The 23,390-nt window shown below is 42.4% G+C and overlaps 1 protein-coding gene across 3 annotated transcripts in view; it reads right to left on the bottom strand.

The window, feature by feature from the left end:
- Window positions 1-23,041, bottom strand: part of LOC149141286 (trigger factor type chaperone family protein) — a 365,480-nt gene extending 342,439 nt beyond the window's left edge. For 2 of the 3 annotated variants that reach the window (XM_089447542.1, XM_089447541.1), the window contains exon 1: window positions 22,443-23,041. In XM_089447542.1, the coding sequence (XP_089303668.1) occupies window positions 22,443-22,745 (303 nt within the window). In that variant the 5' untranslated portion in view covers window positions 22,746-23,041. The remainder of the gene's footprint in view (window positions 1-22,442) is intronic. The other variant, XM_089447540.1, reaches the window with a different exon arrangement.
- Window positions 23,042-23,390: the final 349 nt, after the last annotated feature.

Here is a 23,390-nt window from a genome sequence, read left to right as displayed (position 1 = left end):
TAGAAGCATCTTATTTTGATTATTTTAATATTATTCTAGAAACTCCTTTTTGACTCCATCTAAGTGACCTTTAATTTCATTTTATTTCACTAAGTTACTTTTGGCCAATTTGTTTTCAATTAATTATTTTCCCCTCTTTTAATTTAATTAAGTGATTAATTAAAGTCACGTTTAACCTGGGAAAATGGTCAACCACCCACCATGCTCTCTTTGGCCACTAGAAGTCACTTCTAAGCATCCCATCCTGTAGATCTTCTCATTCCAGTTCCAACGAGCTATTACACTAAGGTATTCCATCAAATACTCTACCTGAAATGCCACCTCAAGTGTAATTAATTAAGTCGGGCCCATTAATAACTCCATTTATTGAAAGTTGTCGAAATGCAACGGAATGAAAGCCAAATTGTGCGGATGATGCTATATGCCAAGTGAATGCCATTGGATCCCATAAAAATCCCTCAAAACTCCTCCGAGACTCCTGATGGCATAATTCTACAGTTACGGCATGGCCATCATATACCCTAGAAACCCATCCTGGCTGTACTATAGAGGAAAATAAAAATGGGGACATGACATGGCTTTACAAAGCAATGGGATGTATTTGTAAAATTCATTGTGGGAAGAGAGCATCTTCCCACCTGGGAAAGGATGTGGGATGATTTAGTACAGGATGAGATCTGACAAGGGTCTCAACGTGGAGATCAAAAGAAGGGTGAGGAGGAAGACAGCTTGGCTCTAGAATCCAAGAGCAAGGCAAAGGCCAAGAAAGGTTCCACTAAAGGAGCTAACTCATAGGACAGGAAAAAGAAGTTCAATGCTAGCAAAGTGAAATGCTTTACTTGCCACTAGCTAGAGCATTTTACCAGCCAATGCCCTCACAAGAAAAAGGGCAAACAAAAGAAGCAAGTCATTGACACAATTGAGATGGACGAGTTTACAGCCAAATTTGAGGATGAGTTTTCACTCATTGCATGTCTCTCTAGTTCAATGGCCACTAGTTTGTGGTACGTTGACAGTGGCGCTTCATGTCACATGATTGGAGTGCAAGACTACTTTACTAGTCTAAAGGAGCACAATTTGGACTTCCAAATTGAGCTTGGTGACAATGCCAAGTATAGACAAGCAGGCAGTGGAACTGTTAAGTTTTAGAGGGAATCTAGGAAGCCTCTACTGGTGAAGTACGTGTTGTACGTTCCAAGATTAAAGAAGAATCTGATCTTTGTTTCAACCTTGGAGGACAAGGGTTATGTGGTGACTTTCTGAGATGGGAAGGTGTATATTTTTCCCAAGGGTTCCAGCTTCGGCATAACAAAGGAGCTTGGAGTGAGAAGGAACAAGTTGTACAAACTTTAGTTTGAGCCAACTAAAGCATTAGTGAGCAGCAGCAGCAGCAGCCATGACTTGGGGGTGTTGTGGCATAGGAGGATGGCACACTTACACCATGGAGCACTCAAAGTGCTTAAGGAGGCCATGACTTGGGGGAGTTGTGGCATAGGAGGATGGCACAATTGCACCATGGAGCACTCAAAGTGCTTAACGAGGCTATGATTGGGCTTCCTGATTTCTCTACAGATCATCATGACATGTGCCAGGGATGTGCCATGGGAAAGTACACCAAGACTGTGTTTCCCAACAATGAAAACAAGTCCAAGGGGATCTTGGAATTGATCCATTCAAATGTATGTGGGCCCATGTCACACCTGTCTATTGGGGGGTTCAGCTACTATTTGACCTTCATAGATGACAATTCCAGGAAAACCTGGATCTATTTTATGAAGACCAAGGACGAGGTCTTCAGTCAATACCAAGAGTTTAAATGTAATGTTCCCTCCAAATAAATTTTATCAAGGAAGCCACACAATTTTGAAATTTTGGGGAGTTAGGTAAATTTTGGGCAAACATTAGTTGATGGGGGGAAATTTAGAAGTTAGTGGAATGTCGAGGCCACCCCTAAAGAGAGAAAATGAACCCCCTTGGAGGCAAGTCTAATTGGAGGGAGAAAGGAGGCAAAGGGGTCAAATTGATGGGATTTGTTACCGCTTAAACTAGCAATGGACCTAAAGGGGATTCCTAAAGGGTCAAATGCTAGACCAATGACAACTAATGGAGACTTAGCCCACTGTCACCTCAGCTAAGGCTCCCTACTATTTACGAACTTTCACCGATGGGAGGAGACCCGATATATATGGAGTCACAAATGAAGGATAAATCAACAAATGGATATAAAGTGACCCAAACAATCCCTTTCCAGAAGAGGGTCAAGAATGGAGCTTGCTTGCTTTCTAAGCAAGGTACAATGTCTTCTAGGAGAAGGATGTGGGGATTTGAGGGTTAGGTTTAAGGAATATGACTTGTGAAAGAGCTTACCAATCCCTAAAATCCTTATAGAAATTGGTATCCCAGATGGTTCTTGAAGAATTGTCTTTTCAAGGGAGTGAGACCACACAAGACCAAGTGGACCCCACCTAGGTTAAGGGGCAAGAATTTAGTAACCAATGATGTCTTTGACCCAGACAAGAAGGGGGAAAGGATCAAAGCCAAAATTTTCACTCAAAGGTGTCAAATTGATCCTATGAGACACTAGCCTTGGGGATGCTAGGGAAAAGTTTGATCTCGGAGCTAAGCTTGGATTATCTCATAACTCCACCGTCAGAATGGCTTCAAAATTGGAGGCGGCCTTGAGGACACACAAGCACAAGAAAGGCTAGGAGATCGAACTTTTTGGAGGGCTACTTTCTCGGGAAAGTGATGCCTTCGGTGACCCAACTTGGCCTAGAAGAGGGTGAAAAAGAGTTGATTTTTGAGTGACCACCTCTTGGTAGGCTAGTGCCTTAGTCTTGGGAGAATGGATTCTAGGATAAATATGAATGAAGACCCTATTTCTTGATCAAGGAGGCCTTAAGACTACATCGCTTGTCTTCTAGGCCAAAGGGAAGAAAACTTATAGCTTTATACTTCAACTTGCAAAAGGTGATGGCTTATCAAGATGAATTCGTTGATGGAATTATCCCTAAGAAATTTCATTCAAAATTACATGGCCCATACATTGAGAGATATAGACAAAATTCCACAATTTAAGCAATAAATGCATGCAACAATTAGCCCTAAAAATAGCGAAATTCCTAATCCAATGTATATGACAAAGTAAAATAAGAATAGTATTAAAAGCATGTACTTACATGTAATAGAACGAGAACATATCCAATCATCCACACTTTGACAATAGAGAAGCTCCAAGACAAAATAAACCAATATCCAAACATCAAAATTCATCCATAAAGCTCCAATTCATCCTCCATGAAAAAGTGTGAAATTCTCAAGAGAGAAAAGAGATCCAATCCAAAGTGATGATGAGCAAATGAACTCATCTCACTTGTATTTATACACTAATGAGGAGTTTGAATTAGTCTCCTATGCCTATATAAGCCCCAAAAATAAAATAATGCTCACCAAACTAGCTCACAAATGAAATAATAAGCCTCTTAAGAGGTCAGATGATAAATAATACATGTCATAGGGCCCTCCAAGGAGCCTGATGAGGTCCATAGGTGCCATAATGAATAATAGGACCCTCAAAAGTGATGGACAAGGGGTTGGCCCCTTGTTCTCCAAACAATAAACCTGTGGTGCTCCTAGTGGGTGTGGAGGCACAATAATAACCTCATGGGTCTCCAAATGAGTCAAAGATGCATGTAGATCATCTGTAAGGGCTTTGATGATGGTGTAGGTGATGCCACATCAGCCTATAAGTCTTGGATCAGCTTCCAAGTGCATGGTACATCTATGGGGTCGGTTGGGCAAAGGTGAACCAGGTGCATCTTCCTCGTCCAATAGGTGAATCTCAAGCAATCTCTAAACATCCTCAGGGATCCATGGAGTGTTGTCTACTGCTGTGGAGGCCCATGGCTCTCAACACACACCCTACATGTGCCAATGTAGCCCTCTAGAGGGTTAGGACCTCGTATAGGGAGACCAAACCCAAGATGGAGACCATCTGCAATCCTGCATAAGATCCAATGTGTCCCCTAGCCTTCCAGTACAACAAGTCATTAGAGAAATCGAGTAAATGAGCTTACCAACCATGGACCACAGGTGGGGACTTCATAATGGCCTGCCCTTCCATAATGGGCTTCGGGATGTGCCAATGTCTCCCAAACTCCAAATGGGGTTAACCAAGTATCTTATTAGGTGGTTTCTACTTCTAAATGGGATAATATGTTCAAGGTACATCCTTTAAAAGGTGGTGGTATGTGATAGAGAGGTGAATGAAGTACGGGATGAGAAGGGGCAGCCTTGGGCCACATGATGGGGTACAAGGGTAGCTAATAAAAGGGAAGCCCACACTTGGGTATATAATGTATAAGGGGGAGCAATCATGGTACATGAGGTGCCTCAGCCTTGATTTTTCCACCCTCTTTTATATGCCTTTTGCATTTTTATGATTTTTCTTTGATTAACTGCTCGCGGCTCAGGGGTAAGAGCATGATGTGTGAGATATAGCAGTGGATACCCCCCTTTTAAGGTAGGGTGGTTCATTGCCTACCAGGGGTTGGGACAAACATGGGTTCCAATATGATGAAGGAGGCTCATAGAACCTATAGGAACCAAGGTGATGGCCATGATGATGGGGTAGAGCTAAGGAATTGGCTTTTATCCGCGTGCAAAATGTGTTTGTCCCGGACATCTTTTGCATTTTGTGGTACATTTTCCTGTTGAATGTGGCCAATTATGCTTTTATCTTTCTTTTTAGCTGCATCAACCTCTGGGGCATCATTCCGGGCCTAACCCAAGATGTGGGCAAGGAGAAGGGGAAAACTAACCCTATGTGGACCTAGTGGAGGAATGTGGACCCAAGTGGGAGAAATGATGAATGGGGTAATAATGAGTGGAAAGGGGATAATATATGCAGATAAGGGAGCGGGATCACGCAACCAAAATCAGGGTTTCCCATGAAATACCATCCCTAAAGCCAAATGGTCAGTGAAAGAGATCCCATGGGACTAGAATCCAAGGGTAATCTCCAAAAAGGGTCTAGGGGACAAGAGCACGGACCTAGCCCATTATTTTCACCAAATCCCCCATTAATCCATGCCCAGAAGTGTCCATGATAAGCAAACTACAATACTCGATTACCAAATGACAAGGCATACCTTTAGGTTCGAGAGGCCCACCTTCAAACATACAATCATGGCAGATGGGTGAGGCACCACATGGCTGGCTCAGGTGGCGGAGAAATGGCACAACGAGCTAGTTAGTGACTGCAAAGGGTTGTTGGCTGTCGGCTGAGACCAATCTTGGAGAAAAAAAATCTCCTAGGGATATCACCCACAAAATGGTGGGTAACAGGGTCCAGAAGGGAAAAGGAGGAAACCAAGATAAATAGGAGAGAGCTACCTCATTTTTGGGCTTTTTGTCAATCTGAAAATTATACTATTGTTCGCTTGAGTTGTTGAGCCAAGTCAACAAAGGTGCTACTAGCACAAGGGAGTTTCTAGGCGAAGATTTCCAGCTCTAGCTTCGATGAACCTAGAGTTTCACCTAGGATGAGATCCATTGTTATTTCAAAGTTGTCTAGAGTCATCTACAAGTGGTTCGAACTGGTTTCCTAAGCAAACTGGGCACAAATAAATGAATTTGCACTGTATGGGGAAGTAGCTAGAGGGCAAGTCGAGTTTTGGGCTTTTGGAGGATCATTCTACAGGCTTATTGCTGGAGATTTTCAATGGTTTGCAGGGCCGAGCTTGAGGGTATCTCACATGATGAAATTTACATTTCCAACTAGTGCGCAGAGGCTGTCTGGCAAGGCCTGCACAGGTAGTGAGGGAAGCTAAATTTGAAGTGGAAAAGGGTCGGGGACTTTCAACTGATTTTGCAAGAAGTCTTAAGGGGAAATAAAAGGGAAACTATCTTGAGGTTTTGGCACCCATTCAGGCCGAATTTTCCGGGGAGTGTGAATTTACTAGCTGAGAAGGAATTCGCTCTTAAAAACGGGTTCTGGGGGTGGTCAGAGGTAGCTCAAATGCTTTTTGGGTTTTGTGGTTCTATTGTGATGAGTCTACAACCAAAATTTCAGAATTTTCTGAACACTCTAGAGGTTTCAAACACCAGTTCCATTCTAGTCAGAAGTAGTAGAATTTACTAGGCCAGAGCAGGCATTTGGAGAAGTCACTTTCTAGCACTTGGGCAGCAATCTTCTCACCCAGGACTTGTATAGCTTGTTGTAGCAAGCCCAAGTTCAGCTGTCCCAACTCATTGTACTCCATTTGATCAAATTAATAATATGGCTCAACATTTCTTGGTGTGAATTCTTGGTGTATTAATATTTCTGCATGTGTTTTATTTTTGGTTGCATGTATGACATTTCTGTCAGGAATATTACATTAAAGCTCTTGTGGAGAACTAGATGAGGAGAAAGATCAAGGTTCTTAGATCTTGCAAAGGAGGAGAGTACAGCTCAAATGCCTTCAAAGACTTTTGTATGGATTCTGGAACTAAGAGGGAGCTAATAGTTCCATATAACCCACAGCGGAATGGAGTATCAGAGAGGAAGAATAGAGCCATTGTTGGGGCAGCTAAAGCCACATTGCATGATCAGGATTTGCCTATGTTCTAATGGGCAGAAGCATGTAACAAGACAGTTTATTTGCAAAATAGAAGTCCACACAAGGTGTTGGGGAGGATGGCCCCTGAGGAGGTATTCACGAGGAAGAAACCAAAGATTGGGCATCTTGGTATCTTTGGGTGCTTGGTTTATTGCCATGTCCCATTAGCGAAGAGGAATAAGCTCAAGCCTACTACAGAGAAGGGCATCTTTGTTGGTTAAGTGAGACCTTAAAGGCTTATAGAGTCTACATTCTTGCACTCGAGAAAATAGTGGTGCGGAGGGGTGTGAAATTTGGGAAGGACAGGGCTTTCAAAAAGTCTTATAAATTAGTGTCAATTGAAGTAGAGGTTTAGAACAGGGTTGCGCGGGAGCACGCCCCCCTCACAAACCTGCTCCTAATTCGCACTCTGCTCGGGAGCTACTCAGGAGGCTAAGAGCTAGTTGGGAGCGCGCTCCCTTTAAAAAAAAACATTCCCTGGTTTTTAGGGAGCAATTAGGGGAGTGGTCGGGAGCAATTGCTCCTTGACCGCTCCCCTACACTCTGGGAGCGATTTTTAAGAGGGGGAGCGGTCGGAGAGCAATCACTCCTGACCGCTCCCCCTCATAAAAATCACTCCCATCGGCGTCAGAAAAGGAGGCCGCGCAGCTGAGAGAGAGGGACGACGGCCGACGGCAGAGAGGGAGAGTAAAGGCAGGGAAAGGGGAGGGGGAAAAGGATAAAAAGACCCTCTCCCCTCCCATTATTCACAATTTCATCCATTAGAGAGAGCAAGAGGAGCAATAGAGAGGAGCTTGAGGAGCTTGCAAGGGAGATTGGAGCTTGGGATTGAACGGCCAAAGAGGTAGTATCTACACTCTAATCTACCATTTTTTTAATGTTCATTGCTAAATTAAATTAAATTTAAACAAACAAACAAACTCTCTATTTCCCATTCCCATTCCTCGATTTTTTTGCAGACTCAAAACTTCAAACATCATGGCTATATGGCTTAGCATTTTCTTCTTCTTGGTTCCTTTTTTGGTTATTATGGTGTTGGATAGTAGAAGGAGGGTTGATCATGCTGAAGAAGAAGATGAACAAGTGGATTATAGTGGATTTGATGAAAACCCTAGAGAGGAGTACCTTGGTGAGGAGGAAGAGAGTGAACATGATGAGGCCCCAAAAACTAAACAAGACCAAACCCCATTGTGGAAATATGTTTCTAGGCCTGAAGGAGGGAAAGGGGGTGGAACCACTAAATTTGCATGCCCCCATTGCAACAAAACTTACACAGGTTCATACACCCGTGCCAGAAGGCACCTCTGTGGGAAAAGGCCATGGGATGAAGATAAACCAATAGGAATCAAAACTTGTGTAAGTGTGTCAACAACAGATAGAGCCAAATACATAAGGGAAGAGGAGGAAGCCCAATACAAATCTAAAAAATCAAAGGGTTTCTTTGAACATAGCTCACAATCACATCAACATGCGCAAAGAACTCCTTTAGCATCCTCCCATGGGAATGGATATGGAGGCACAAGAACAAACATCTCCTTAAGACGTAGAACCATATCAGATTTCCTTGATGAAGGGTGTAGGAATGATGTGGATTCAAATATTTACCGGTTTCTCTATGCATGTGGGATACCATTCAATGTTCTCTGCTCACCTTATTGGGATAAAATGGTTTCTGCCATAAATGATGCCCCCAAAGGATACAAGAGCCCTGGGTATGACAAGGCTAGAACCGTTGGACTTGATCATGAAAATGCAAAAATATCACATTCCTTAAGTAGAATGACAAATTATTGGACTGGGCATGGGGTGTCCATTGTATCTGATGGATGGACAAATGTAAAAGGCAAGCCATTGATAAGTGTTCTTGCTATGTCTGTTAGTGGTGCCATCTTTCTTTCAGCACATGATTACTCAAAGAAGTTCAAGACCAGCATCAACATTGCAAAACCATTACTTGAAACATTTGAACGTATTGGGCCATACAATGTCATCCAAGTCATCACTGATAATGCTGCTAATTGTAAGGCAACGGGAGCGATTATTGAGGACAAATATGCCAACATATTTTGGTCTGGGTGTTTGGTTCACAAAATGAAACTTTTGATGCATGATATTATTTAGAACAAAAAGAAACAATACAAATGGATTGGAGATTTGTATAAGAGAGGCAAACAAATGATAAAATTTATTACAAATCATAGCAATACCCATGGGTTTTTCCGCAGTCACTCAATATTGGAGTTGTGGAAGATTGCAAAGACTAGATTTGCTAGCTATTACCTCACCTTCAGGCGCCTTTTGAAGGTAAGAGAGTCATTGGCTAGCATGGTAACAAGTCCACACTGGCATGTATAAAGCAAAAGGCTACAAATGCAGCTGAAAAGCAAGGTTTTGAATAGGTGGAGCAGACCGCTCTTGATGATCTGTTTTGGGCACATGTGAGGCAAGTATTGGAACTCACCAAGCCCATTTATAACATGATTCGTTTTGCAGATACAGATAAACCAGTGATTGGGGAGGTGTATGAGCAAATGGAGACCATGTTAGGGCAAATAAAAGATATTGTTCAGGATGATGATCCCAACTTGTATACATTGATTCACAATTGTGTGTGTACACGTGGAATAAACTTAATGTTCCACTAAATGCCTTGGCCCCAATGTTCCTTATGCCAAAATGCTACTCTCCATCTTGGTTGGGCCAACCTGCACCTGGGGGTGGGGTTAGGATCAAACCCCGTACAGCTCTACAGGTATCTACAGGATATATGCAAGCATTAGACAAGCTGGTACCTGAGAAGGAGGAGTGTGCTAATCTGCGTCTTGAATTAGGCAGATACTTCAGTGGCACTGGTTTGTTTGGTTCTTTGCATGTAATGGAAGATAGAGACAGATTTGATCCTCTCACATGGTGGGAAGCATATGGCGGCATGGGACTTTTGCCAAAATTGGAAAAAAAAAAGTTCTCTCACAGGTTGTAAATACTTCTTCTACAAAGAGGTGTTGGAGCACCTATAACTTCATACATAATGTGAGAAGAAACAGACTCAATGAAAACCGGGCAAAAAGCTTGGTTTATGTGCATTACAACTTGAGGTTGTTGAGTCATTATTATGATCGGGCTTATGACGATCCAACATATAAAATTTGGGACAACCATCCAGAGGATGATAATTTATAGATGAATTCTCAAGGAATACGTGGATTTATTTCCTTGGGAAGCAATTTGAAGTATTTGATAAATTCAAAGAAGTTAAGGTTCTTGTGGAAAATCAGACAGAGAAGAAAATTAAGGTGTTGAGGACAGATAATGGTGGAGAATTCTGAGGGAATGAATTCAAAGAATTTTGTAAGAAGTATAGTATATCAAGGCAGAAGACTACTCCATACACACCTCAACATAATGGAGTTGCAGAAAGGATGAATAGGACGTTGATGGAGAAAGCAAGGAGCATGCTCAATGGCGTCGTGTTAGGACAGGAATTTTGGGCAGAGGCAGTAGATATTATGTGTTACCTGGTAAATAAACCAGCCTCATCAGCATTGGATGATAAGACTCCACATGAGGTATGGACTAGTAAAAAACATTCTCTTAAACATCTTAGGGTATTTCACGGTAATGCTTTTGTACATGTTTCAAAGGAGAATAGGAGTAAGCTAGATAAGTGTTGATTTGGGGTAACATCGGATGTGCTCTAGCCATGAAAATTGGTGGAGAGGCTAAAGCACATGAGATCTCCAAGACCCAAAAATGGTTTGGGGAAATTCTACCCGGTGAGAGAGATATTAAAATAATTAATATTTTTAATGAGTTCCTAAGTCTAAACTTAGGAAAATAAAAATATTAATGGGTATTAATATAAAACTGGGTGAGAATGTTCTAAATGACATGGATCAAGCCAAATCTAATCTTAGCTATTGATTAGGGGCTTAATCTCGGTCGTTGAAGACTTAACAGGAAAAGTATAAGAGGAGGTTGGAGGGTCAGTTGGAGATACACCAAGTTGATCAGTCAGTTCGATTTTTTAGAGCGGGGTTTGCTAAGGGAAATCGAACCAGTGATCAGAGTTGTAGCGAGGGGCAGTGAGTGCATAACAGAGGCAGAGATAGTGTCGGAAGACCAACACAAAGGCAGAGAGGCAGATGCAGAGCCAGCAGAAGCTACGCAGAGGGCCAGAGAGCCTGTGCAGAGCATCAAAGGGCTGACACAAAGGACTTCAGGCTAACGCAGAGGCTAGGAGGGCTGACGCAGTGCCTCAAGAAGGCGTTGGAGAGTTTTCGTGGAGCAGACTTTTCAAATATCTGCTTTCGAAGAGAGGTATCACTGCCAGATAGATTTCTCTGTCAGGTGAGCTAGTTTGGCACCCAGTTGTACTCAAAAGAAGCTGCTTAGTAATAAAACCCTCAGAACTGCTGCACCGGTTTCCCAAGTTGGGTTTTTCCGGGGACGATTGTCCAAAAATAACGATGTCCCTTGTGTGTTTGTCTGTTTCTTTCAGTTGATTATCTGTAGATGGTTGAGACTGCATTGAGTTTATTTCAATATTTATATGGTTAAATAACTTGTTCAGTAATTAAAAAAGTAGGTGAAATGAACCAGATAGTGTAAGAAAATTTCTAACGAGTTAGACTTAAAAATTTCAACATGGTATCAGAGCATTGCAGATCATAGGAGAGCTAAAGACACCATCTGAATCAGAGAATTTGCAACAGAAACAGTTGTCCCGAGACACAGAAGTTGTTCCTATGCAGAAAGCAGCAGAGAAAGAGTGACGTAGAGGGCCTGCGTCATCATTTCGAGCCAAAGTGAGGCGAGTGCAGAGGCAGAGGAAGGCAGAAGAGGCTCACGAGGAGCCACGTCATCTTACTCAGCCAGGTAGGAGTGACGCAGTTGGCCAGAAGAGCGATTCAACCTTGCCGGGATTGCGCAGAGCCAAGAGGCTCAGTTTCTTCAGTTGCTGGGGCATAGGAAGCTGTGGGCAAATTGTGGAGTGTGAAGCTGGTGGGGTGTTGTTGTTGTCAAGGCAAAACAGTACCTAACAGGACAGAACCAAGGTAGAGGGAGTCGCTACCTAAGCGGATTTCTAGCCAAGAAATCCAGATCAGTGTTGCAAGAGCAGAGGGGATCGGAGAGGTACAATTCGACTGTTGGCAGAAGGATTTCCAAGAGGGAAATTGAGACTCCGAGGGAATCTAGAAGAGAACTTCCAGGAGGGAAGTAGAGACTCAGAGGAGTCGAAAATAAGAGTAGAGATGGCAATGAACAAACTGAGGGATCAGGACAGGTTGGACGAAGCATCCAACTTTGTCATTTGGAAGGCCAGGATTCTGTTTGTTCTGGATAGATATCGCATCAAGGCCTTCGCCTTGAGAACCATGGCTATCCCAGTCGACCCAGCTGATAATGAAAAGTATGAGGATATGATGGCCAAGGCAAAGTGCATAATCCTTGATGGGGTCAAGGATCATGTGGTTCAACATATTATCGAGAAGAATACGGCAAAGGAAATGTGGGATACCTTAACAACATTGTATCAAGGCACTTCCATGCAGAGGAAGATGCTACTGGAGAATCAGTTGCGGTCGTATCAGATGCAGAAGGGGGAGCAAATAGATCACTTCCTCGCAGGTTGCAAAGGATTCGGGACCAACTGACTTCCATAGGGGCCACGTCGGATCAGGAGTTAATGGTGAGAACCGCCCTGAACGCAGTCTCCGAGGAATGGGAGACATTTGTCCAAAGCATTTTGGGCAGAGCGAATCTTCTAGGATGGGAAGAATTATGGGCAGCTCTTCGCCAAGAAGAGATCAGACGACTGACCAAGGCGGGAAGTAGCGGGAAGAAAGAGGACAAAGAGGATGCAGCTTTGGCATCTGTGGGGCAGCAAGGGAAGAGGAAGAAGAAGGGCATCTCCAAGATAAAGTGCTCCAACTGTAGGGAGCTGGGCCATTATGCAACCAGTGTCCCAGAAAGAAGAATAAAGGAGAGGCTTCTGACTCCAAGGCAACGCCAACGAAGGCGGAGAAGGAGGTAGAGGATGATGAAAATTGTGCCATGAGTGCTCATGTACCTCTAGATAAGAGGTGGGGTGACATCGAGTTGTAGTCAGGAGGACTACAGGAGATGTGGAGCAGGATCCTTGAGGTACCCAAACTCTTGGATCATATCCGGCTACGGGAGCCCCGAAGTGACAGTAGCAGTATGGCAGATGTCGGTAGAAGCAAATGCGGATGAAGCAGCAGAGAGTGCTAGAGTGCAGGGATTTGTAGCAGTGCAAAGAGGGTTGCAGCAGTGCGAGGGGCACAGAGGAGGTTGTAGCAGTGCAGTAAGGCACAGAGATGTTTTGCAGCAGTGCGAGGGGCACAGAGGAGGTTGTAGCAGTGCAGTAAGGCACAGAGATGTTTTGCAGCAGTGCAAGAGGCACAGAGTTGTTGCAGCAACACAGAGGCAACAGAGGGAGCACAGGATAGCAGCAGAGAGAGCTTCAGCATCAGGAGGGTTTCTAGCTTGACAAGGATGTTAGTAGTTGGGTAGATCAGTTACCATCGTCTCAACAACTGAGTTGCAATGTAGCAGTAGCAGTGGTAGTGCTATGGGCAACACGATGCAGCATGATGAGAGAGGGTTGTAGTGCAGATGCAGTGTTGGGAGAAAGGACCAACAACAGCACGGATGCAGAGGGAGTTGCAATACAGATGTAGTAGTGGCAGTGGTAGAGCCATGGGCAGTAGTACAGGAGGCAGCAGTGCAGAGGATGTTGGGCAGCAAGGCCAAACATCAGCACAGGGACTGGTGCCGGATGATCAGGGTGATGTTCAGTTGTGGAACATAACTAAAGCACATTCCTCACTAAGAGGGAGTGTTGATTTGGGGTAGCATCGAATGTGCTCTAGCCATGAAAATTGGTGGAGAGACTAAAGCATATGAGATCTCCAACACCCAGAAATGGTTTGGGGAAATTCTACCCGGTGAGAGAGATATTAAAATAATTAATATTTTTAATGGGTTCCTAAGTCTAAACTTAGGAAAATAAAAATATTAATGGATATTAATATAACAATGGGTGAGAATGTTCTAAATGACATGGATCAAGCCAAATCTAATCTTAGTCGTTGATTAGGGACTTAATCTTGGCCGTTGAAGACTCAACAGAAAAAGTATAAGAGGAGGCTTGAGGGTCAATTGGAGATAAACCAAGTTGATCAGTGAGTTCAATTTTCTAGAGCGGGGTTTGCGAAGAGAAATCAAACCAGTGATCAGAGTTTCAGCGAGGGGCAGTGAGTACATAGCAGATAGGCAGATAGTGCCAGATGACTAGCGCAAAGGCAGACGCAAAGCCAGCAGAAGCTACACAAAGGGCCAGAGTGACTGCACAGAGGGCCTGCGTGAGTGACGCAGAGGCTGCAGAAGTGATGCAGAGGGCCAAAGAGCCTGCGCAGAGCATCAAAGGGCTAACGTGAAGGGTTTTAGGCTGACGCAAAGGCCAGGAGGGCTGACGTAGTGCCTCAGAAAGGCGTTGGAGAGTTTTCGTGGAGCAGACTTTTCGAATATCTGCTTCCGAAGAGAGGTATTACTGCCAGATAGATTTCCCTGTCAGGTGAGCCAGTTTGGCACCCAATTGTACTCAAGAAAAGTTGCGTAATAATAAAACCCTCAGAATTGTTGCACCGGTTTTCCCAAGTTGGGTTTTTCCGGGGACGATTGTGCAAAAATAACAGTGTCCCTAGTGTGTTTGTCTGTGTCTTTCAGTTGATGATCTGCAGATGGTTGAGACTGCATTGTGTTTATTTATTTCAGTATTTATATGATTAAATAACTTGTTCATTAATTAAACAAGTAGGTGAAATGAACCAAATAGTGCAGGAAAATTTCTAAGACTTAGAAATTGTTAATTTTAGGTATGTTCTATGCTTAGAGCAATTTATTTCAATTTTCACAGTTAGCTCAATATCTTTTCCAGATTAGCAATCACATCAGCATTAAAGTAAACTGCAGATAGAACATAAACATAAATCGCAGAAGACAAGCCAAGACAAGAGGACACAAGATGTAGCGCTAGCCAAGGGCAAACCACAATGTGGGGAAACCCTTGATCAATTCTTCTTATATGTTCTTCAATAGTTCAGCAGAGAGAGAGAGATAGTATGTTTACAATAGAAGTCAAAACTTTGACTTATCTAGCTAAGAGCATAGATCATCTCTAAGAATATGATACATGAGATCAATTGAAGACATGCTGCTTCAACTAATTTTCCAAGGTGACTCCTTCACTTATCGTTGTGCTGCATTTTGTCATCATGCTGCACCCATCATCACTATGCTGCATCTCATCACGCTTCATTAATCATGATTGTACCCATCATTGTACTGCATTATGTGCCATTGCTGCACCATGTTGCCATCCTGACCTATGTGTTGGCTGCATCTTGCTTGCTTGTTGTCCCTTGCTTGCTTGTTGTCCCTAGCATGCTTGTTGTCCTTAGCATGCTTGTTGTTGCATGCTAGTTGTCCATTGCATGCTAGCTATAACATTGCATGCTTGGTGTATTTGCTGCTAAGTACCATACAATTGTCCTAATGTTAGTTAGTTGTCCCTTGCATGCTGCTCTCCTTCGGAGACAGATACTCCGGTTGTTTCGGCAGTTCTGGCAGTTCCGGCTATTCCCGACAGTTCTGATTGTTCCCGGCAGTTCCGGCTTTTCTGACAATTCCGGCTTTTCCAGCTTTTCCGGCTTTTCTGGCAGTTTCGGCTTTTCCGGCTTTTCCGGCAGTTCCGACTTTTCCAGCAATTCCGTCTTTTCTAGCTTTTTCGGCTTTTCCGACAGTTCCGGCTTTTCCAGCATTTCCAGCTTTTCCGGCAGTTCCGGCTTTTCCGACTTTCTAGATTTTCCGGCAGTTCCGGCTTTTCTGGCATTTCCGGCTTTTCTGGCAATTCCGGCTTTTCCGACATTTCCGGCTTTTTCAGCTTTTCCGACAGTTCCGACTTTCTGCTCTCTGGATCAGGGCAACGTTATTCCTTAGGATCTCTCCTCCTACTAAAGCCCAAAGGCAAGTAGAGAGAGGAAGAGATCCCAAGTGTGTTGAAATGACTTGAAGGCCACCTCTATTTATACTAAAACGTTGAGCACATGTGGGGTTTATTTGGTTGCTGGCCGACCTTGACGAATTGTCTTATAATGCAAATAAATTCATAACTCCATGAATGTTTATCAGAATCAGATGATCTTTAGATCAATCCTACACCTCTCGATGAAAGGGATCCAAGAAAAATATCAAGTGCCACAAATAAGATGACCCACGTGGAGTTTGGCCCTAGTTGCCAATTTTAACAGAAATTTCAACAATAAGAAAATTGAAAAGTGTATCTTTATTGGACATAAAGATGGTCTAAAAGGTTATAAGCTTTGGAACCCAGAAACTAATAAGACAATGTATAACGAGATGTAGTATTTAGAAAATTCAAAGATGTTGTCAAATGGGAAGTCCTACCAAGGGAAAAAAAACCAAAAAATATAAAGTTTGAATTGAATGATGATGAATCAAACTCTATAGAGGAACAAGAATCAGAAGAAGAAGAACCACGTACTCTGGTATTGACAGGATCGGTTTGGGAAAGAAGGCAACCAGAAAGGTATACTCCGTCTGATTTCCATTCATATTTCGCTTTGTTTATTACTGATGATGATCCTAGAATTGTTAGGTATGCAAAAGATTCAGAGGATGAAAAACTCTGGAAAAAGGTCATTGTTGAAGAAATGGCAGCTTTAGACAAAAATGAAGCTTGGGATCTACTAGAGTTGCTAACTGGAAGAAAGCCATTTGGTAGTGTTACCCACCACCTATGGGTGATGCCCATAGGAGAAATTTTTCTTCAAGGTTGTCTTCAGTCGGCAACCAGCAGCCCCTTGCGGCCACCAGATAGCTCAATGTACCACCATCTCCACCACATGAGCCTGCCATTATGTTCCCCCGCCCATCTGTTATGATCGTATGTTCAAAGGTGGGCCTTCCAACCCGAAGGTATGGCTTTCATAATGTAGTTGAGTAATTTTTATTACTTATCATGGACACTTTTGGGCATGGATTAGTGGGGGGATTCGACAAAAATAATGGGCTTGGTTTGTACTCTTGTCCCCTTGTCCAATTTGGTGGTTAACCTTGTATCCTAGTCCTGTGGGATCTTCTTTATTGGCTACTAACTTTAAGAGTGCCATTACATGGGAAATCCCGATTTTGGTTGCGTGGTCCCGCTTCCCAACACCACATACATCACTCCCCTCCGCTCATTATGACCCTCTTTCACATATCTCCCATCCGAGTCCACATTTGTCCATTGGATCCACAAGGAGTTAGCCTCCCCCTCCCCTTGTCACTTCTAGGTGGAATTTCTAGAAACGATTTATGGGTCTTGGAGATCTCATGTATTCTAGCCTCTCTAACAAATTTCATGGCTAAAACACATCTGATGCTACAAAAAACTAACAAGTTCAATCTTTGATATGTGTAGGTAACAGGTCTAGGTTAACCAAGAGATTGTGGGTGTTCTCGTGACCTCCCGTTTGAGTAGCTTCTCCCACTTTTCGAGAGATCACATCCCAATTGGAGCCAGATGTTACCCACCATTTTGTCGGTGATATCCTAGAAGAAATATTTTCTCCAAGATGGTCCTCAGCTGGCAGCAAGCAGCCCCTTGCAGCCACCAACTAGCTCGTTGTGCGACTTCTCCGCCACCTAAGCCAACCATGTGGTCCCTCACCCATCTGTCATGATCGTATGTTTGAAGGTGGGTCTCCCAAACATAAAGGTATGCCTTGTCATTTGGTAATTGAGTATTGTAGTTTACTTGTCATGGAAACTTTTGGGCATGGATTAATGGGGGGATTTGACGGAAAGAGTGGGCTAGGTTTGTGCTCTTGTCCCCTAGACCTCTTTTGGATGTTACCCTTGGACCTTAGTCCCGTGGGATCTCTTTTACTAACCTTTGGGCTTTAGGGATGGTACTACATGGGAAACCCTAATTTTGGTTGCGTGGTCCCGCTTCCTCATCCACATATATCACTCCTCTTCCACTCATTATAACCCCATTCATCATTTCTCCCACCTGGATCCACATTCCTCTACTGGGTCCGCCTAGGGTTAGCCTTCCCCTCCCCTTGTCCACACCTTGGGTCGGGTCTGTAACGATGCCTCGGAGGTTGATGCAGCTAAAAAGAAAAGAAAAATCATAATCGGCCACATTCAACAAGAAAATGTACCACAAAATGCAAAAGATGGTCAATACAAACACATTTAGCATTTGGGAAAAAGCCAATACGTGAGCTCTACCCCGTTTCCATGGCCATCACCCTAGTTCCTATAGGACCTAGATGAGCCTCCTCTATCATTCAGGAACCCATGATTGTCCCAACCCTTGGTGGGCAATGAATCACCCCACCTTAAAGGTGGTATCCACTGCTATACTTTAAACATCTTGCTCTCATTCCTTGAGCCCCGAGCAGTTAACCAAAGAAAAATCATAAAAGGCAAAAGGCATATGAAGAAAGCCCTACCTTAAAGGGGGTATCCACTGCTATACTTTACACATCATGCTCTCATTCCTTGAGCCCCAAGCATTTAACCAAAGAAAAATCATAAAAGGAAAAAGGCATATGAATAAGGGTGGAAATATCAAGGTTGGGGTAACTCATGTACCACGATTTCTCCCTCCTATACATTATTTACCCAAGTGTGGGCTTCCCTTTGTCAGCTACCCTTGTACCCTGGCATGTGACCCAGGATTGCCCCTTCATCCCCTACTTCATTCCATCACTTTATCACATGCCACCACCATTTGAAGGATGTACCAAGGACATACTATCCCCTTTAAAAGTAGAAACCACCTAATAAGGTACTTGGTTAACCCCCATTGGAACTTGGAGACATTAGCACATGTCAAAGCCCGCTATGAAAGGGCATGCCATTATGAAGTGCCCACCTGTTGTCCATGGTTTGTAAACTCTTTAACTTGGTTTCTTTAATGACTTGGTGTGATGGAAGGCAAGGGAACGCATTGGATCTTATGCAGGATTGCAGATGGCCTCCGTCTTGGATTTGGTCTTCCTATACGGGGTCCTAACTCTCCAGAGGGCTACATTGGCACATGTAGGGTGTGTGTAGACAGCCATGGGCCTCCACAACAGCAGACAGCATTCCATGAATCCCCATAGTCATTTAGAGTTGCTTGTTGTTCACCTATTGGATGAGGAAGATGCACCTGTTTCACCATGCCCAGTCGGCCCCCACAATTATATCATGTATTTGGCAAATGACCCAGGACATGTATGATGATGTGGCATCACTTATACCATCATCCAAACCCTTGCAGATGGTCTACAGGCATCTTTGATCTGTTTGGAGACCCATGAGGACACTTGTGTGCTCCCACGCCCATTTGGGAGCACAACAGGTGCATTATTTGGAGAACAAGGGGCCAACCCCTTGTCCACTGCTTTTGGGAGTCCTATTTCACATTATGGCACCTATGGACTTCATTAGGCCTCCCCTAAGGCCCAACGATATGTATTATTGATCATTCGACCTCTTAAGAGGCTTAATCTTTTAATTTTGCGCTAGTTTGGTGGGCTTGTCACCAAAAAATTGCTATTTTGTACATTATTTTATTTTAGGGGTTCTATTAGGCCTCATTAGGCAAAGTGAATTCATTTGGACATGTAGAAATACAAGTGAGATGATTTCATTTCATGATCATCACTTGGTTTGGACTTGTATCTCTTAATAGAACTTCGCTATCCTTTGTGGAGGACGAAATTTTGGAGCATGGAATGAATTTTGATGTTTGGTTCATTTTCTCTTGTCTTGGAGCTTCTTGATTGGCAAAATTTTGATGGTTGGATATACTCTTATACATGTAAGTGCAATTTAATGCTATTCTTTCTTTCTATTTTGTCACATACATTGTTGTTGGGATTTCACTATACTAGGGCTAATTTACTGCATCCATTTATGCGAAGTTGTGGAAATTTTGTTTCTAGATAGTGTTGCTTCATGTATGGGCCATGTATAATGAATGAATGTTCCTAGGGATGTTTCATGGTTGAAATTCATCTTGATAAGCCATCTATTTTGCAAAACGAAGTGTAAAGTCTTTGAAGTTGCTTTTCTTCTACCCTAATGCTAAGCGAAGTTGTCTTTGAAGCCTCCTTGACCTAGAAAATCAAAATCCATATTCATAATCATTCTTGACTCCAATCTCCCCAAAGGATTAGGCACTGGTCCACCATAGGTGATCACCCTAAAACCCTAAATTTCCCCCTCTTCCTTTCTTTTCTAGGTCTAGCCCCATTGGGTCTCCTAGGGCATCAAATTTCTTGCAAACCACCCATAAAAAAAATTGATCTCTTGGCTCCTACTAGGTTGGTGTGTCTCCTAGGTGCCCTCCAATTTTGAAGAAATTTCAATGGTGGGATTTTGAGATATCCCAAGCCCTAGCCTCAAGATTGAATCTTGCCCTTGGTTCCCTTAGGCTAGAAACCTCACTGGGATCATTGCATTACCTTTCATTGAAAATTCCTTCCTTGATCCCATTCTCCTCCCTGATTAGGTCAAGCACATCATTGGTTGCTCAACCCCATTCTCTTGACCTAACCTCGGGTCCACTTGGTCTCGTGTGGTTCCAGAACTCATTGAAGCCAATTTCACAAAGACTGTGAAAATTCCTAGACTCTAGGAACGCCTATTGTAGCAATTCTGAATCTACTTCACCTACTTGAGTTTTAGCATACATTAACCAAGTTATTCTTCTGAATATTGAAGCAAATTACTTTTGCAGCCTACACTTGATCAAATATTTGATCTCGTGAAACAGAAAACAGAGCAAAGAACAAGATACATAGGACACTTATTTTTAGACACAATAGTCCCCGAAAAAACCCAATGCAGGAAAATCGATGCCGCAGTTCAGAGGGTTTATTATTATGCAGGAGAAATATTTGAATACAAATCTAGGATGCTCATCTAGCAATCATTTACAAAGAAAATACAAGCGGAAAATCTGAGTGAGTTTTACCTTACTTCATCCGGCAGAATTTCGGCTGATCCGGCACAAGACTAGCTAACCCCGGCTATTTTTGCGTTGGCTCTGCGTCAGCTCCTCTGCCCTCTACGTCAGCTATCCCAGCTGTTCCCGCAGTTCCCGACAGTTTCGATTGTTCCGGCAGTTCTGGATTCTACGTGACAGGCAGCTTTTTTGCGTCAGCTCTCCCGGCGACTACGTTGCCTCTGCATCAGCTCTCCCAGCTACTGCGCTGCCTCTGCGTCAGCTCTCCCGGTTGTTCCGGCAGTTCTCGGTAGTTCCGGCAATTCCCTGCAGTTTCCGCTGTTCCGGCAGTTCCGGTTATCCCGGCAATTCTGGATTTTCCGTGACAAACAACTTTTCTGCGTGAGCTCTCTTGGCCACTACGCTGCCTCTCTATTCTATATTTTCCAGAAAGTCCTTCTCCCGGATTCTCTCTATCCTTCAGCGGCAAGATCTCCCCAATCAATTTTCCTCCTGAGAACTTCTCACCTCAAAAAATCGATTTCCTCAATCTCGTTGTGTGTGTTTCCAAATGAACCTCAAGCCTCCATTTTATACTTTTCCTGTGGAGTCTTCAACGGCCGAGATTAAGTTTCTAATCAACGGCTAAGATTAAAACATAACTTGATCTACCTTCTAGATCATTCTCACCCGTATTTTGATTAATGCCCATTAATATTTTAATTTCCCTAAGTTGAGATTTAGGAACTGCATAAAAAAATATTAATTATTTTAATAAAATACAATCCAAATGGAATTTCGCCAAACAATTTATGGGTTCTTTAGAACTCATGTACATTAGCCTCTCCACCAATTTTCAAGGTTAGAGCACTTCCGATGCTACCAAAAACCAACAAAAACCACTTAGAAGCCAAGTTTCCACAAAGATTTTAGGAGCTAACAATCTTCTTAACAAGTCATATACTCAAACCCTAGCTCTTGGAATTCCCCTAAGCCCTTCCTAGAGAGTCTTTCATCTTGTTTTCAAAGCAAGCAAGCCATATATCTGAGCCTCTCTTGTGAATAGGATTCTAGGATCATCTCTCATCCTATCATTGATCCATTATTTCATGATCCTTATTATAATGGGTCTCCTCCCATTGGTGAAATTCCGTAAAGAGTAGGGAGTCTTAGCCGAGGTGACAGTGGGCTATTGCTCCATTGTTGCCCTTGAAATAATAGTAACCCTTCAAGGATCACCTTTTAGGACTAAATTGAAAAAAGTTGAAGGCCGTAAAAATGGAAAATTTTAAATACTCATAGGTTTGTGCCTAGATTTATTTTCTGTTCCTCTTGGTGATTAATAAATCCAAAGTTATGCCAATTTATATACATTTCAATTTGCTTAGTTTACTTCTGGTTTATTATTAAATTTGTTTTTTATTTTTTCAGGAGGGTACCTTCCAGGCTTCCAGCCTAACCCAAAACATCCCCATGGCCGAAATTTGGCCCAACATAATCATAAGCTAATTAATTAAAAGCCTTGCCAATAGGTGAATCAAAATTTTAAGAAATTGGTCGTAATATAACCAAGGAAAATCCCATTGAAGTTTCGTCTATTTGTTCACTCTTGGTTTAACATTACTAGCTCTTAGAATCACGCAAAGTATAGTACCCGTCACTGTCATTTCCCAATTGATATAACATTATCAGTTGTCTGAATCTATCGACCATGAATATAAACTGTGATTATAGACAAAGCTAGAACTAAGTTGGAAAAGAAATAAATAAACAAAAGATAAAGGTGATTAATTTAGTTTACTTACTCTGCTGTTTGGCTCTTTTATTTCTGTTACTTGAACACCTGTCTCTGATTTTCCGTCGTCATCCTTGACAGCAGTAACTGCAGCGGCAGCGAAAGCCAGGCAGAATGCATCCCTTCTCCCCTGTTTCTTCCACTTTAATGTTAATATACTCTGAGACCATGATTTCCTGGTGAAGCAAGATGAGTGTACTCTACAAGCACGCAATGAGACAGCTAATTTAGCAGAAGAAGAAGATGATGAGAGGGGCAATAAACAGGTACTGCCATATGGGTTTAGCAGCTCCATCTTCATTGTTAGTGACATGTGTTCTTTGTAGAGACAAGGATACTAATCCTAATACTGGTAGAGAAAAGAAACACAAGTGGAGAATGGACGGTTGCAGAACCAGCCGGTATAAAACCTCCTGTGGTGGTTCTTTCGTTCAAGTTAAAATGGATAAGATGTTTTATAGGGTCTCTCGGCATTTGAAGTTTAGCATGTTGGTTACCTCCAAAACCAGGGTGTCTACGTCTCTGTTAGGTTCAATTTGAGAATGTCTTCCATTATTATGATTTCTATGAAAAGTATATGGTTCGAATATATTTGACATATCGTAAAGAAGTGTGCATTGATGAAATATATGGTGAAGAGTTGTGCATTGATGAGATATAAAGGATATAAATAGTACTATGTCAATTTCAATTGAGTTAATATTTCCATTGTTAATTTCAATTGAGTTAATATTTCAATTTTTAGTGTATAAGTATGTTTATTTTGGAATAAGATTTTTAGAATTTTAATTTAATTATTAGTTGCGAGGCTTGTTTTACAGTGAAATATGAAGGAGATATATAATTTAGTTCATGTTTAAATGAGTTTTTTTAAATAGAAATAAACTATCTTTTAAATAATAAAAAAACATTGTCAATTGTAATAAAAAATAAAATTGTATATGCTATAAATGTTTAA

Source organism: Pinus tabuliformis, chromosome X (genome assembly GCF_031772625.1).
Source record: "Pinus tabuliformis cultivar Carrire ecotype Pingquan chromosome X, CPIR1, whole genome shotgun sequence".
In the NCBI taxonomy this organism is placed as follows: Eukaryota; Viridiplantae; Streptophyta; class Pinopsida; order Pinales; family Pinaceae; genus Pinus; species Pinus tabuliformis.
This window is presented reverse-complemented; position numbering and strand designations above follow the sequence as displayed.